This window comes from Oryzias latipes, chromosome 7, assembly GCF_002234675.1.
Source record: "Oryzias latipes chromosome 7, ASM223467v1".
NCBI classification, from domain to species: Eukaryota; Metazoa; Chordata; class Actinopteri; order Beloniformes; family Adrianichthyidae; genus Oryzias; species Oryzias latipes.
The window spans coordinates 15,527,030-15,544,055 of NC_019865.2; the positions used below are offsets into that span (position 1 = coordinate 15,527,030).

At 37.4% G+C, this 17,026-nt stretch overlaps 1 protein-coding gene across 4 annotated transcripts in view; it reads left to right on the plus strand.

Annotated features, from left to right (window-relative positions):
* The window catches only part of samd10 (sterile alpha motif domain containing 10), a 55,810-nt gene extending 43,080 nt beyond the window's left edge, over positions 1–12,730 (plus strand). For 2 of the 4 annotated variants that reach the window (XM_020704716.1, XM_020704715.2), the window contains exons 3-6: positions 3,164–3,332; positions 6,768–6,908; positions 7,433–7,443; positions 11,045–12,730. In XM_020704716.1, coding sequence (XP_020560375.1) covers positions 3,164–3,332; positions 6,768–6,908; positions 7,433–7,443; positions 11,045–11,305 — 582 coding nt within the window. In that variant the 3' untranslated portion in view covers positions 11,306–12,730. The remainder of the gene's footprint in view (positions 1–3,163; positions 3,333–6,767; positions 6,909–7,432; positions 7,444–11,044) is intronic. The other 2 variants (XM_004070506.3, XM_011477209.2) reach the window with 2 other exon arrangements.
* The last annotated feature ends 4,296 nt before the right edge of the window (positions 12,731–17,026 follow it).

The window sequence follows — 17,026 nt, forward strand, 5'->3', positions numbered from 1 at the left end:
TCATTCTTAGTGCACTGTGTCAGTTCCATATACTGCAAATGACATAAAGAAAGCATATTCCACTTGGAAGATGACTTTAAGATGTTGCAGTGAATTCTGGAATGAACTCAGCTGAGCAGCAGCTCTCAACTGACATAAAACCCCCAACCTATTCAGATGATCCAGCTGTTTTCCTGTGAGAATAATTTTAGTACTAAACCCATGTTGATGGGGGGAAAAAATGTCTTTGCATGCTAACATTTGGTAATGCCACTTCTGCTATGTCACAACCATTTGGACATCCACAAATAGAGGATTATGTGCCATATTACCCAGCATGTGGATGTGACTGGATACAGCTCAAACTTGGGGATTTGTGGAAAGGGGGAGTTCTGACCAAAACCTATAGAGATCACTGCTGCAATTTCCAGATGAAAGCATCCTGTCAGGCCCAACAACATACAGCTGCTGACATAGAGCTGACTCCTCCTGTTTCCATCAGGTTAATGGAAGGAGATTCATGTTTGAGAGGAGCTTATGCTAAGCCTGCACTCATCATTACAGAGGCAGGGATGAGAGAGTTATCTCTTTTTTCATCTGGAAAAAGTAGGGATTTTGAATAAACATTTGTGCATTTGTTGGGTTTCTTTGCTTTTGTTTGTGTGTTTGTATTGATTGTACTGTTTTGATCATATATCTGGGCTGACCAGGGAATTCCTAGGTATCCTGCAGGAAAAGCTGTAAAAGGGGGAATGGGGGGAGGTGGTTCTGGACGTCTTTACTGAGACTGCTGACCCCTGACCTAAACCCCAGATTGACAGACAATGAATGGATGGATAAATGGATTATAGTCTGTGTAGTTAACTATCGCAAATGTAAATACGTATATATATTTTTGGCCTTATTTGCCTCTCTTTATATTTACTAATTGTTCATCAAACTAAATCTTAAATTAAAAAGTTATTACAAATGGAGTCCTTTTTAGTTTTCCTTTTTAATTGTTGAATGCAGTAGTTTTGGCTCTCAAGCTACGCACACCAGGCATGTGACGTATGTTCAAGAACGCACCAAACACAGGTTCTTAAATGCCCATTTAGCCCATGGTGTTCACACTGGACAAGCAGGGAGGGGCTTCTTCTTCTACTGTTTACTAATGCATGTCTGCCACCTACAGTTGAAAGAGGCTTGCTGCAAAAATGTCAAAGCAGAGCAAATCTTGTGAATCGTGTCCCAGGGACTTTCTTTCACAGCTCTATTCCGATATATGACTTGGTGCCATACGATTCTAGCCGGGCAATTATTAAATTCTCCTCCGCGATAAATCTTCAAACATCCATTAATTAAAAGTGATGCAATCCATACGTCACTAACAAATCTGATTCCCTGATTGGTCAAAGTTCTACCTAGTTTGACTTTCAACTTGCAGTCAATGACACGTTGGGTGCGTAGAGCCCAAAAACAGTTGTAGAAACTTGCATAGCTACGCGTTAACAGAACAGTTTCGAAGCCTAAAACATTAATTTACAGGCGTTTACATTGACTTATCATTGAAAGTGCCCGCTTCAATGCACATTGCCAAGGGCAGTGTGGACTAGCTCTTCTGTAAAAAAAATATTTTTATTCCAAATTTTTAATCAAAAATCTCGCCTTAAAATTCTTCAGCTTTTTTAAGGCCAAAACATTACCAGTTGTCTTTATGTCAGTATAGGAAAACCTAAAACTGCATATTTTTTTAATTTACCTTTAATATGTTTAACATATATTTTGGCTGTCTTCACTAATGTTCGATTTAAAATCTCTATAATTTAGATCAACATGACGATCAGAAAGATGTAAAAACCTGAATCAGCTGTAACAGATAAAAAATAGATTGTATCTTTTCTCACCCACACTAAAGTCCCGCACTGGGAAAAACCCTTTAATTTGTTTTTTAATGTGCTTTAAGTGCTTAACAAGGATGAAAGTATGTGTGTAATAAAAAAAAGAAGCAAAAATAGCTTTAAAAAGTATTACCATTGTGTAAAATAGAAACTGATCAAGATAATTGGGGCTCATTAAAGCGACAGTCAAAGACTGAAAGTATTTACACATTATTTTTAATACCTGTGAAGTAAGTTGTTTTTCTGACATTTATGCGCCAGCAAAAGCTTTGATTCTAAAACTTGGAGAATAAAGGTGAAAAAAAACATGCACAAATGCTGAAAAGCCTCTGTTCTGTTCTGCACATCTGTCCCTCTGAGTCAGAATGTGAAAGTGTGCTTCCTTAGTTAAATCAAGCAGCATCTGTTTGCCCTTGAATGCCTACAAGCTTTTGAAACCTTATGCTCACAAACATTCCAAGGTATATTTGAGTTCATTGTGCTAATTAGTTTATTTCTGCACTTAGACAGCAGTGACGTCATTATACAGTCATTTTATACTGATCACACAATATCATCAACATCCAATCGAGGCTCATAAAACCACACAGAAACCAGCAAAAACAACAAAACTACTAACAAACCCAGTTTGTTAGTAATTATTACTACAACATGGTACAAAACAAGAGAAAATGTGAACTCCCACATTGTAATACACCCTTTCACAAGTTCCTTATTCAATCATATGACGCTTGGTGTAATGTCCTTTAGGCGGCCTTGCTGTCACACCAAAATCTCAAGATTGACTACAGCAACTGTCAGCCTCCGCTCTTTGCAATGGGGATTCTGAAGACCTCCGGCAGTTTTGGTAGAACCTGACAGCACAAGCTAGTTAAAATATGATTGGCTAAACCTGTACTATACTGTAAGAACGCTGTCAGCATCTGCACCAAGTGGATAGTGTATGGCATGAAGAGAACACACTATGAAGAATACTTTTGTAATATGTAGGGTCATTTAAATCACATATTTATGTAAAAAAGCAAGTTTACATCAGCAGAGAATTCTTCAAATTTAAATATAGATTGACAAATAAACAAAATATTGAAGAAGCTTTTTTTAAGCCGCTTTTCTGTGCACGAGAGAATTGAATCTCCAACCGTACTTCTGGTTCACTAGATAACTAAAAGTGATTTTTGGGGGGAATAGAAGAAAAACATATTTTTCTGGATTTATAGTGAAATTGAACAAATGTTTCGAGTTCACTTTTGAAACTGTAAAAGAAAAAATTGCCTAACCTTAAGCTTGTGTTTCTTCTGTTTCAGCTGCATCCAGGTGAAGCCTTCACTGTTTACCACACCAGTCCTACGCTGTCCACTTTGTCTAAACCTGTGGTGCTGTGGACTCAACAGGATGTCTGCAAGTGGCTTAAGAAACACTGTCCTCACAACTACCTGACCTATGTAGAGGCCTTTTCCCATCACGCCATCACAGGTGCCCAAGAATAAATGCATGAGCATGACTTGATCAAAAAATGTACATCTTAGTTATGACAAAGTTTATAACAAGTTAAAGTGGTTGCACTAAAAGTACTTATTAGCCTAACCGGAGTAACATTGTATCTAGTGAATAAACTGATTTGATCCAGCTTAAAAATAATTGGTTTTTAATCAAAAAATGAGAGAGATGAGACTCCTATATTCAGATTTGATTGGTGAAAAATTCCGAGCAGTTTTTATATTATGTAGAATAAAAGTCTTTGGTCAAGACTGATAAAGAAGGTGTGAAAACATGGCAGCAAAACAATGGCTTGCTTTTGTTGGAAACTCTATGGGAATTAAATACTGTAGGAGAGGTGAATTAAGAAAAGTTGTTAAATCAAAACATTTCTTTAATGTAACACGTCTATTTTCTATGTGGCTTTTTTTTCTTTGTTTAACTAGAAACAAGGTTAATGCTGAAATTTCTGTAAAGAAAAGATTAAAGATGTTCATGTCAATGAAAAATATGAATTTTTTATGATGATGGGTAAATATACAGCAAAATTGCAGCTCATTGTGTCTTATATGTATTTATCCAGTCCAGTCCACAAAAAAGCACAGACAAAACAAGTATGTAGAAAGACACTTGAACAGATAGAATCAGACATATTCCCAGCGGGACCAGAAGAACAGTCTCTGTATCAGCAGAATAGATTTTTTTTGTGCTGCAGGCTCTGTAACCACTTAACTGCATTTGTGTGCACACAGACGCTTAAAAACACATGCTTCATGGCCACACAGTGGCTTTAGGGTTAACAATCTAACCACTGTCAGAAAGCTGCACTCTTGATCGTTTCTATTTATGTATACAGGAAAACAAATGAGAATCAGATGAGATCTGATTCATCTGCTCATATCTCTCTGGATTCCGTTTTATCTCTTGTCATTAGCTTCTGGGTTCTTGTGCAGTGATGTCTGAATAGGGTTTATGTAGCTGAGTGTTGCGATATTATGAGCCTGTGTCATGTTAATTCAGTGACCGAAAAGTGAATGTCAGTCTTTGTATCTTTGCAAGGGTCTTCAGACAGTCCAGCTATCACAATGTGTCTTCCTTTACATTGTCCTGCCCTTGCCGGCTGTTTTCTTCTGTGCTCTTCTAGTACAATTGCTCCTTTGAATAAAGGTGTTACCTATAACGATACGGTACATTAAATTATTAATTTCTGTTTTTCTATCTTGATAATGATTCTGCAGCTTAAAAAAGCTTTATATCAGCTGTATTTAGAAAAGAATCCATAGTGGATGTGGGATAAAGTAAAGGCTAGCTAAATTGTAAATATGGCTTTAGAGGTGGACATTGCTTTTGTAGTTTTGTGTAGCAAGCTTGTAGACATATATAGCTTTTTGTGAGTCTCTTTTTGCCAACTTAAACCAAGTGAGTTTTAAATAAGGCAGTTAAAAATAATACTTTAAAAGGATGTCTACTTTCCTCCCTATAGGATTGCATTTCAGCCTTCTTCAGTAGTTATTATTGTCCTAGCCAAGGCATCACTGCTTTCCATTTGCCCGCAGGCATCGGTAATAAGCTATTTATTTTGAAGCCAAATTGAGTGAAGCGATCTTCACTGAAACAGGTTTTTGTTTTTGTGTCTCTGTTCTCCCTCTGACAGCATACTTTCCCTATCCGTAGGCAATTATTAGGAGTTGTATTAAGGCCGTCTGAAGTGAATTGATTTGTGCTCCATTCATTGGCTTTGTCTCGTTTGTACCCACACACACACACACACACATACTGGCACACATTCCCATAGCAAGGGCAGGGGCTTTTCTAGGACACGCTGGCGGGGATCTTGGAAGGCACACATGACAGGGCTTTTGTTGGGGATGAGGTGAAGAGGTTGACAAATGTACACAAAAAAGGCAGACAGAAGCACACACAAGGGGCACACAAAGTGAATGCAAAATGATCATACTGTCATAAAAAGTGCTGGACACAGAGAGCACCTGGACTTGAATGAAGCAGCAAATGGTTTGCTTTTTAAGCATGTACAGAAAATTGCACACACAATCAAACACACACCAATTATTCAGCTATTGTGAAAGCTAACTGGTTTGCGATAGATTTTTATCCAAGCTACACCTATCCAAGGTAACAATCGTGTTGATTGTTCCAAGCTATCTGGCTGGCGGGCAGCGCCGTCCTCATTTACTCTTTGCAGCTCCAGAGAAAGCTTTAAATTACATCTCAAAGAGATGGAACATGAAAGAGGAACCCTAATAACTACTGCTTTTTGAAGGGTTGCCTTCGCAGTTTCCTTTTTGAACAAACAAAGTATTTTTACTGACAAGTAAAAAATGACAAGTGTTTCTCAGCGTACTGGAACAGGGCTACTTGTGCTTTGTTATACCAAAACTAAAGGTACACTCAGAAAAACAACATGTAGGAGTGAGAGACATAGAGACAGAAACTTTTTACCAATCCAGTCCTATAGTGTCCACTTTGTCTAAACCTGTGGTGCTGTGGACTCAACAGGATGTCTGCAAGTGGCTTAAGAAACAGCTTTACATGACCTTCATGGTGGCACTGTGTTTGTCTGCTGATAGTATTGTATTTTTTTCCTGCTAAATGCCTACCCTTAAGGTGGATTTATTATTTAAACAAAAAAAACGTAGGATCTGTCTCCGGGAAATAAACACCAAAAGTAGCAATGTTGGTAAATTTGATTCAACGTCTGTAAAAATCAGCAAATGCAAAAGAAAAGGACTGTCTTTACAACACAATCTTACATGGTAAATCTGGAAACTTTCTGTTTTTTAAAGTCTCGGAAAACACCAAGAACTCAAGTCTTACCTGATTCTGATGACCAAAACATCAAATTAAATTTATGGAGCTTATTAATGTTTTAATTACCCGACCAAGACTAAATCAAAAATCTGCTGCGTAGATTGCCTTAAGGGAGTTACACAAATCAATAATTGTAATAATGTTTTCTAAATGTGCTCCACCATTTGTAAAGCACATGGGTTAAAGCTGCTTTTTCCTTTTTATATTACGTAAATGTAATCGATGCATGTTGTTCAGTATTTGGATAAAATAAAATTAAAATGGTGCTAAATAAAAAACTATCCATTCAGCCTTTAAATTTTTATCTGGATACCTGATAACCAACCACGCATGCTCAAAAGCAATTACTTGATTTTTGGGATGTTTAGATACTTGTAGGGTCATTGCACCATTTGTGCTGTATTGTGAAAACCCAAGCAGGTAGTCAGTCCAAGATTTATTAATAAAAAAAATACCTTTATCATAATTTTGTCTTTCTCAGGACTTACAGTTTGCTAGCAAGGAAAAAATGAAAATTCCTTTTTTATGGATGAAATCTTTGCGAAAGTGACTTATCAACAAGTGGTTGGAGAAACTTTACTGACTCACAGTTCTTCCCAACAGGACGAGCGTTATTGCGCCTAAATGGGGAAAAGCTAGAGAGGATGGGAATTGTCCAGGAGTCTCTGCGACAGGAGGTTCTCCAACAAGTCCTCCAGCTACAGGTCAGAGAAGAAGTCCGCAACCTGCAGCTCCTTAGCAGAAGTAAGTAGTCGTGGCACAGTATTTCAGAGTTTGCATGTCTGTGTGGGCTGTTAGGCTGTTATAAAGATGAAGCAAAATGATAAATATTTAGCTTACCACTGGTGGGAAGAAGTTACAATGAGGGATGATGTGTTTTCCTTGGACAGCAACATTCAAAATCTTTTGGTTTACATTTTGGCTGATGGAAGGTCTCCACCGCCTTTGAATGTCATTAGTGAATACGGCTGTGCAGTCTCCATTCACTGGTCTTCTCTTAACTTGTTTCAGAGGATTGTTTTACCTTTCCTTCATTTGTTTCTTTTCTGCTGACATTAAAGGTAATGAGCTATCAAAGTGAACAAAAGTCCAAACTCAATTTAACAAGTGTTTGCAAAATCATTAAAAGTATTCAATTTTGATTACCAGTGACATCAAATATGTCGTCCATCTTTGTCTCATTGAGAAGCTTACAGTGTAGCTTTCTGTGAATGCATGTTGCTGACACTGTTATTGTTTGGTTTTCTTCACATTCCTTCCCACCACAGACAGCTTTGAGGTAAGTTACTCAGACAAATACGCATTGTGTGTACTAACCTTTCTACGACCTTATGTCTTGGACCAGCATGGAGGCACTGACAAACCAAACAATATTTTGATCTACCTACAAAACACTTCAAGATTCTGAAAATCAAAGTCTTTTTCCTAATCAAATGAATTGTTAGTATGGGTTCATGACATATGTTGTAAATTATAAGGGAAGACGTGTTTGGAATATTTTAGTTAGGGATGGGCCAATATCTTTTTTCCCAGCCGATACTGATATTTCCCCTGCAACTGTGGCTGATAGCCAATATTTGCCGATACCGACGTATAACTTTTGTTTTACTGAACAATCACATTGTACTTTACCTTCTTAACATACAGGAAAGATTATTCATGGGATCAAGTATTACTTTAAAACTTTAATGTAAATATATCTGAAAGCATTCAGACCATTTATTGAATATTGGACATAACTGTAAACCATAATATCCCTATTGCCAAAGATCTATTAGAAACAACATGTATCCCTATCAAAAATAACATTTACCTGAAAACATTCAATTACTGACTAATACTGTGAATATAAGCTTCCCAATCTATTAGGAACAAGAATACATTTAAAAATAAAGTGTTTCTGAAAACAGTCGGAAGAATAACAGTAGATTTTTTAAAACTGGACGGATATTGTCTCAATTACCGGTAAACAAATATTGGCCAATACCAATACTGGCACCGATATATTGCCCATCCCTAATTTTAGTTCACCTTTTGGGACATTTTCTTTGACTCCCTCTTACTTTTGTGGAGTTTCTAAACACACTAAATACACTTTTCTGTTTATTGATGTAAATTTTTGTTTTGTTTTCCTCTTTTTTATTCATTTTTTTTGTAGAATCTTCCTTTTTGTTACGGGTTATGTACATGACCACACATCCAATTCCCCATCAGTCTTTTCCTGTTTCTGATTTAGTGCTGATCCTATTATCCAGTACTAGTTTAGTCAAGTTCTTTATTTTGCATGATCAGTGATTTTTCCTGCATCCTTTTCTTTTTTTCCTCTACAAGAACTTTTAATCAACAAGCTTAGTGTGTACAAACTTTAGATACATTTTAGACATAGTTGGCAAAATGCTTAACTCTTGAACCAAACAACTGCATTTTTAATGGCATTAAATTCAAGGTGCAATGCAATTGATTAGTAAGGAGAAAGAATGAAATTGCTATTGGGAACCTCCATTAATTGTAAGTGCAAATGCAATTTCTCAGTTCATCAGGTGCTGTCTCGGAGCTATAAGGGCAAGCTAATTATGTGGCCTCATTAAACACCTGATTTTCACTGAGCTGCAGGCTGTTGTGGGATGATAAAAGTACACGACAAGGTGGGAAGGGATGAAGGAGAGATTAAATTGATGCTTCAATTTTCAATGAAATGAGTAAAAAGAGCCAGAAGAAAGGGGAAAAGCAGCAAATGAGGGGAAAAATGAAAGTCTTGACTGAAACATTTAATTTTAATAACATTGTAGTTGAAGAATACATAAATACCATTCGCTGTGCCAGACATTTTTTTGTTCTTTGATCCCGGTCTTTTAGGTACAACAATCGTTAAATGGCCTGAATTATTATTTTCCTGTTTCTAAAATGCACTTGTAACTTTCCCTTAGTATTGATTTTTTATCAATTGAATGTCCTAAAACTGTACAAATCTCTTAAAGTAAAGTGCATTTGTAGAGGAATTGAAAATGAAAATCAGAAAGATAACAGCAAGAGAGCAGAAAATGTTGGATTTACACAGTAACTGATGCACATCAAGGCTTTGCAGCCACACACTTTTTCTCCATGAATGATTCTCCTCATATGCTTACTGTTTGGTAGATTTAGCTGAGCTGTCACACCACCTTTCAAGTCTTATTCATCTGCAACAGTCTTGCAAAAATTAGATATCGATCTCACAATAAGTTTTGGAGAGAAAAGAAAATAAAAAGAATTGAGAAAACAAAAATGAAACCCAAATCAGACATGTTTTTCTTTAACCTGAAACATTAACCTGACACAACTTCACAGTTTATTGATATGCATAAAATGTTGAATGTTTGTTTTTTAGGTTTTGTAAATTTTCCCTTAGTCTTTATCTTCATCTAAAACCTGTGTGGTTGATACATTTTTGTAGAGACAAAGGTCTATAATATTTACGACTTGCAAAAGATTCTTCTTTTTATTTATCTTTCTTGGACATTGCAGTTTTTATTTCAAGCAGGTTTTGATAAAAAAAGAAACTCTTTAAGTTTTCTGTAGTGGACATGCAGAGTACTCTGAGTCCAGAGTACCATACAGAAATGTAAACATCTGAAAAAGCTTATAGTTTAGAGACCTTTGAAGATCTGCTGTCCTGCTTCAGTGGAGTCATTGGTTGTTGGTTTATTCCTTTTCTAACAGGTCATATTTACATCAAAGTCAGTTGTGCTTTTCTGCAAAGCCCTCTGTTATAAGTCACAATCTTGTCTAACTGGGAAAAAGTGATGGAAATGCAAAAAGCTTGCATAAAAGGCATTTGAAACATGAGGAAACCTTTCACCTCTGGGTGTCCCGCTCATGTTGGTAGAACTTCAAATCAGAATTAAGTGTGGTCCCTGTCAGATGAAGTGTTGCTTGAAGAGTAGTTTGAATGACAGTCTGAACATGACAGACAGAGAAGATGATGAACTGTGTCAGATTTAAGGTCAAATTCAGCACACATGCTTTTTATTCCCTATGTCAATTTCTGCTGCACTGAAGCTCTGATGCCTTCATGAGGAGCTGGAAAAAAAAACAAAGTTTTACTAGAGAGGCAGGTCAAGGTTTGCTTGTGTGTTCTGGCGCTCTTCTAACACTCTGACAGCTCCTGGTTCAGGTTCACTCAGGTGGCCATTTACATTTTTCTGCATTCAGGAACAGGTGCTGTGTCCTCCACTGCTCTCAGGGGAGGAGGGTTTAATTCTGAAATGAAACGCTGAAAGCTCAATTTCTGCATTCCCGCTGACACCTGGGACTTTTTAGAATGAAACTAAATCATTTCCAGGAAAACCACTTTGCTGCTCATTCAGAGGACAAGAAAATTAAGAAACGGGTATAATTAAAGCTGTAATATATCATTTTTAAATGTCAAAATAATGACACATTTGTGTCTCTTTTTTTGGTCCTCTTTTAATTCTAACGTAATTTTTAAACCTATTATGCCCATTTATATTCGTTTGCAATGGCTGTCTTAAACATGGTTGCCATATTTTTCTGTTGGCTAAATTATTGTTATTAATCCTCATTATTACATGCAGCGTGTTGCGTGAAGAAAGGTCAGCGGCAGCAGCTCCTCGCTGGTCCGTTTGATGCCGTTTCATTCAGACAATTCAGGACAATCGCGGCCTCAGAATTCAAGGCTTGAAGAGGCCGTTTCAGTCGAGGCGCACACAGGACATCAACTTTTTGGTTTCACAAACAGACACACGCGATGTGAGAAATGTATTTCTGACCATTCACGGGGCTCATAAAGGGACAGATCTGCAAACATTCCATTGTTCCTCCTTAACCTCTGCTTTTGCTGCCATGTGAATTCTAATCATGCGCTTCTCCTCTCTTCACAGCTTCCTTTGGAAATTACTCTTAGCTCAGCTTTGGATCTGTTTGGCAGCCCTTCTCCTCACCCCCCATCACAATGCGTCTCTAGGAGCCGTGGAAAAGCTGCTGTATTCAGATATGTGAGCAGAGAATCGACAAGTGAAAGGGAAGAGGATGAGCCTCCACACTACGTGCCAGCTGGTTTGGAGGATTCTCATTCATCCCGGCCAATGTGGTTTACAGACTCAGAGACAAAGCCCCGTTCAAGGCAGGGATACCCACTTTAGCCTAATGATCCGACGAAGCATCCATTGGCCCGATAATCATTTAGATCTGATGCCAGTTTGATCTTGAAAGGTTATCATTGGGATTTGTGTCTCATGTGGTTCAGGCTGATATTACAGCTTCAACTGAAATTTGACTTTGAGTTATGGATTCAATAATTAGGATTCATAGCACTAATAAATTATTTTCTGACATGGTTTAAGTTCAGTGACGCCATACGAATGAATTATTGCATTATGATAAAAATCCAGATTTAAATTTCAAGTTCTAACTTTTTGAAACTCACATAAACAGTGCACAAATAAAGTAAATCCTAACGGAATCCCTGTATGAAGACTAAAAAAGCATAATTAATGTCACTAGATAGATAGACTTTTTTTAAAGCAAAGAAAAATTGTACTTTTTTTAACCTGTACATGCTTTTTAATTGTACATTATTATTATTGCCTGTTGTTGCATATCATAACTGTTATCCTCCAACTCAGAAAAAACATGGATGACTCTCCACCTTCGTCTTCGTCATCTCCTTCTGATCACCGTTTCTGTGGATGAATCAGGGCAGTGACCCAGAAAAGAGACAGCTCCTGTACAAACTGATCAAAACATTTCCAACTAAGAGAATTCTATTAACTATCTAATCAGAAAGCATTTTTTAAAATTGTCTTATTTTTTTATCATTTTGATTGTTTTAATAAGTCTGATGTCACTATGAAAAGAAAGCTTTTTGTACTGAGACTTACCTGCAGGATGCCAGTGAGCTAGCATTGTCGAGTTCCATGTACTTTATACTGTGATACTGTAATATTGTAGCAGTAATTTAGTGTTTTATTGAATGATTGGTTCATGTATTTATTCTAGGACTTAACATAATAATCATTGGAGAAATGCGACACCTGAAGAAAATATTCTTAATTATATAAAATGCAACTCTATACTGTAGACAAACATGATTTTTTTTAAAAAGAAAAACATTTCCAGAAGGCTGAAGTTATTCGCATGTATTTAGGTGCAAATAGCAGGTTGCATTTTGTTGGCCATTTGGTGGTTTAACCCTAACTGCAATGGTAATCTAACCTTAACCCGTCCTCTGGGTCCGTGCGGCCAAGAAAAAAGTTCAGAGCTGGATGCTCATATTTCAAAAATTACGTGCGAATAGTCACTTTCTTTTCAAAAAGCAAAAACTTTATTTCTGTCCGTCTTCTGACACGTTGTCTTTGGATAATGTACTTTACTGACTGTTAGAAGAAAAAAAACTCAGTTATTTTTAAATTACTGGATAATCTGTAAATATTTACCATTTTCAGTTTACTTCGATTAGCTGTTCAAAATGGATGAAAACTTTAAAATTTCTTTCACTTTATAATACATGCATATATTCGTATGTACGAAAGGACAGCTGACTTTTTGAATAAACCAACTGAAATGAACATATGGTCTTGTGTTTCACTGTGATGGAATCTGCTACCACGTAGATGCAGACAAATATCATTCAAAAAGAAAAATAAGAAATTGTTAGTGAACTTATGCCATGGACATGTTTAGCCACTTTATTTCAAATTTCTGTTTTTCTATTTGTGACAAAAACAAGCTTCTGTTGTTTAACTATTAATCAGCACCTCTTGTTTTTTGTTCTTTTTACTTTTGATTATCAGCTTTGCTTTAATTATCAGTAATACACCTCTGAAAAATAATAATAAGGATTTATTCAGTTTTTGGTTGAAAGGGAGGGAGGTAGATTCAATCTAAAACAAAGAAAATTATTTTTAGCAGATTAGTAGAAGAAATGGCGATTTAGGATCAGTAAATAAATACTTTGAGGCTACAAAAACTGTCACCTTTTATTTTTGCCTTCTCAGAAAAAGATAAATTTGTCATATTTTACCCATGAAAAAGTAGTTTTATAAATTGATTTAAGTGGAGACACTATAGATAAACTGAAAATAAAATGCAGTTGTTTGTATTCTCCATTCCTTTTACAAAGAAAATCCTGCTCCTTTGAAATTTGTATGTACTATAAAAATTATAATGCAAAAACTTCTAAATATACTTAAATGTTTTTTATATAAAGTAGAAGTCTTAGTTCTGGAAAATCATGTTGGATGCTGACTGTATAAAACTCTACGAAAGCTCAACATGCCTAATTTACCAGATTACAGCCTTCAATAGCATCCAAGAATCTTACCTTTCGATTTTATTTTGAAGGCTACTGAATCAAAAAACCAACCTTTGACAGTGTAGTGTGTGTTCTTGAAAAACCTGTTTTGATCTAAAGCCAAATTTGAAACATGTGTCCATTAAATATTTATTACACAGTATGCCTCAAATTGTAGATTCTTCTTGGGGTCATTCAGGGTCTCTGAGGTTTAGCTTCAGCTGTGAAAGCAAAACAGTGTTACTTAAATAGACGCACGTTTTGCCTCAGTGTGACACACTGACAGACTCACAAACACTCTGGGATCCAATTACTGAGAGACGTGAAGCATCTCACCTGTTAATAACAGGGCACATGTATGATAAACAGATTCAGTGAACAGTGACCTTCTCAACTTTGACAGGAGATAAATTTGCACAGCAGATGGTTGGATGCTGCAGTTAATTGGGGACTGTTTACAATAAAGTGTCTTTTCTGTGACATTTGGAAGCGTGTGGTGCTGTTCTGGAAGTTTATTTGGGGGGGCTCCTTCAGATAATGGAAGCTTTAACTCCTAAAACAGCATGTATAAGTCCCTTTTAGTAGAATAATAAAGCCTTCAACCTTTTATTACGTGTTAACTCAACCCCTCCATTTCACTTTTTAATGTGTGGGCACGGTAGCACCTTTAAAACCAGAAGGAGGGGGTCTGACATGTTTTATGATTGGCAGCTAATCCCTTTCAGGTCACAGGGATGCTGGAGCCTATCCTAGCCACTATCTTTCCTCACAGCAAGGAGACACCTGTTTAAATCTCAGCTGGAAACTTTCTGTGAGGAGTTTGCACGTCGTCTGGGATCTCTGGTTTCCTCCTCTAAATCATGCTTCATAGGTTGATTGGTGTCTCTAAATTGCCCCTATAGGTGTGAACACGTGTGTGTGGGTGTGTGGTGACCTGTTCAGGGTGTACATCACCTTCATCTAGGAGTAGAATTCATTCCACTAGCCCCCAAAAGGACTTCAGCAGGTTTAGAAAATGAAAAGTTGGATAGATGAATACATAACAAAAATGAGACGAGTCTGCTTATTTATAAATAGCTATAAGCTATGAATATAAAGTTACCCAAAAAGCCACTATATTTTTTCAATCAAGTTCATTCCTACTAACCTACATGAAATGTACTGCACTGTACTTTCAACTGAAGTCGGCCGTTCCCTAATGACTCACAGACACAAATGGAGAAGAAGATTTGGATTTTGTAAACTTAAGCAACTTAGGAACTGTCCAATGCAATGTCTTAGCAAGTCTCTATGGAAAGCAATATTTATAAGCAACGTTTTAATTTTTAACATAATTTTAACGTTATTATTTATAACAATTTTAAACTGCTGAAAGCAACAGGAAAAAAGAGCCATAAATATCCATTCACAACTATCAATTTATGTGTAACCCTTTGGAGAAAGTAAAAAAGCAGGCCAGAATCATGATAGATTTGCGCAGACATAGATTTTCATTCTTGCAGGAAGGAAAAATCTATTATATTTCATTCCATAAATGATTATCTACAACTTATTAGTTTTACTTTTTAAGAAGCAAAAACCATAAAAAGGCAGTTTTCATCTACCAAAGAACTTTGATGGTCATCTGCTTCAAGGTTTTTCCTTCCAGCAGCACTGAAATTTCTCATCTGCTAGTTGTGAAGAAACCCCTGAACAGTGGCTTCAATTAAGTTGATTGATGGCATGAAAATGTGAAAGCTGCCTGCAAAAAGTGAGGCAAGCTGACTGAACTTTAGAGGGAATGGAGACGGCGTAATGCATTAAGTTTCTGGATTGACTCTTTCAAGCTTTTAAGTGAGCTGCCAGCACCACCTGGTCACTTTTAAAAACCATTAAGTGGTCTTTTGCTCTCTCAGCGGAGGAGAAGTGGGGACATAAATCTCTGTCGTGGTCCAAGTGATTAATCAAGGGTCAAACAGCGTCATGCGTGAGGCATTTATCAACATCTGTTAAAAAGACAGCAAGCAGATTTTACTTTGACAGCTGGAAATGCTGTTTATGCGAATGGCTACTAAGTCAACAGTTTGCTCATTTACGAGTGATGTGTTAGTGACATCTGTACAGAGCTGTGTCATGTCATAGAACTACATTGCCCTCATGTGGAAGAAAATGGTCACAAAAAAAAGACATGGTTTAATACTATTTATTAACTTATAATATACATGTGTTACATTTTAATTTGTAAATGTACTTCCCATACTCTGTAGAAGGGACCATCTGGAGCTTAGCGTGGATAGCTGAAAGCTTTACTTTTAATATGTTTTCATCATTTTTCTATTGGTTTACACTGTGATTTCTGTAATATTTCAGCACATTTGATGTATGATGAAAAGCAGATAACGCCCTAAAGACCCACTCTGATCATCTTTTGATTTAGTTTAAAAACATTCCCTATGGTCGTTTAATTATGAGCATGCTGTTTTTTGTCAAAAACCTGTAATTTTCTAGGACATAGTTTCTGCAGAGCGGCAGGAGTTCATTAGAAATTTCCCTCTGAGTTGTGCACCACTGGCGCAGATATAAGCCCTCTAAGACTTCCCATCATCCCTTTGTTTACACTCTCACCTGCTATCTTGCAGCCCCTCACACCCACACACTAAAAATAGCGGTGCAACAAAAATGGCGAGCAAAATCAGAGCTATCCAGCTGTACAGCTGTGAGCCAGATGCCAGCTCGAATGAGGAAAATGAAGACGTACATGGATCTACTTGTCTGCAAGTGGTTGTATTGCAGTGCAGCAGGGCGGGGAGCTTGTGGCCCCCCCAACTGTAGCACCTAACTCACTGCTACAAGCTTTTTCCAATGGCATATTTTTCCCTCTGCTCCTGATTCACAGCGATTTCAATGATGAAATACTTTTTTAAGCTGAATTTTATTTGAATATCTCCTCCATCATGAGAAAAATGCTACAATAACAAGTTACAAACACCCAAAACACAAATTTCTTTGGAGTGGCTCTTTGAAAGCCATAGAGAAGAACATTGAACTCTGCTTCCCCCTACTGGCCACACTCAGAACTTGTTAATGCATAAATTACATCATGTTTTCCCACATTTCTTCCTTAGGCTAAAATGCCTTGCACCAGTTAAACAGACAGGAAACTCCGTGTTGTGGGGGCAAAAAAGTTTAAAGTGGGAGTGATGCCTTAAATTAGTCTTTTAGTGAGCTACGATAATGTGAGAAATGCCAGCATGTGCAGCCGCCTGTCTGGCAGCCACAGCAAAAAATTACACATCCAATGCTGCATCCAGTAGCGGTTCTAGGCACGGGCCGTCCGGGCGGTGGCCTGGGGCGGAAAACTGAAGGGGGGCGGCACCGGCGGCTCAGCCCTTGTAAAATATTATATGCACCACTATTGGTTTACTTATGTCACAGTTTGTGAGTTTGTAACAGCCTGAACCTGGCCGCGCCGCCGCCCTCGCCCCGCAGCTGTGCGCTCTCCTGTCTTTGAGAAGTAGACACAAATGTGTGTGAAGAAGAAGGGAGGGGGCGCGGGGGGAGCACGGAGCGCCACCGCGTTTGCGCATGCGCA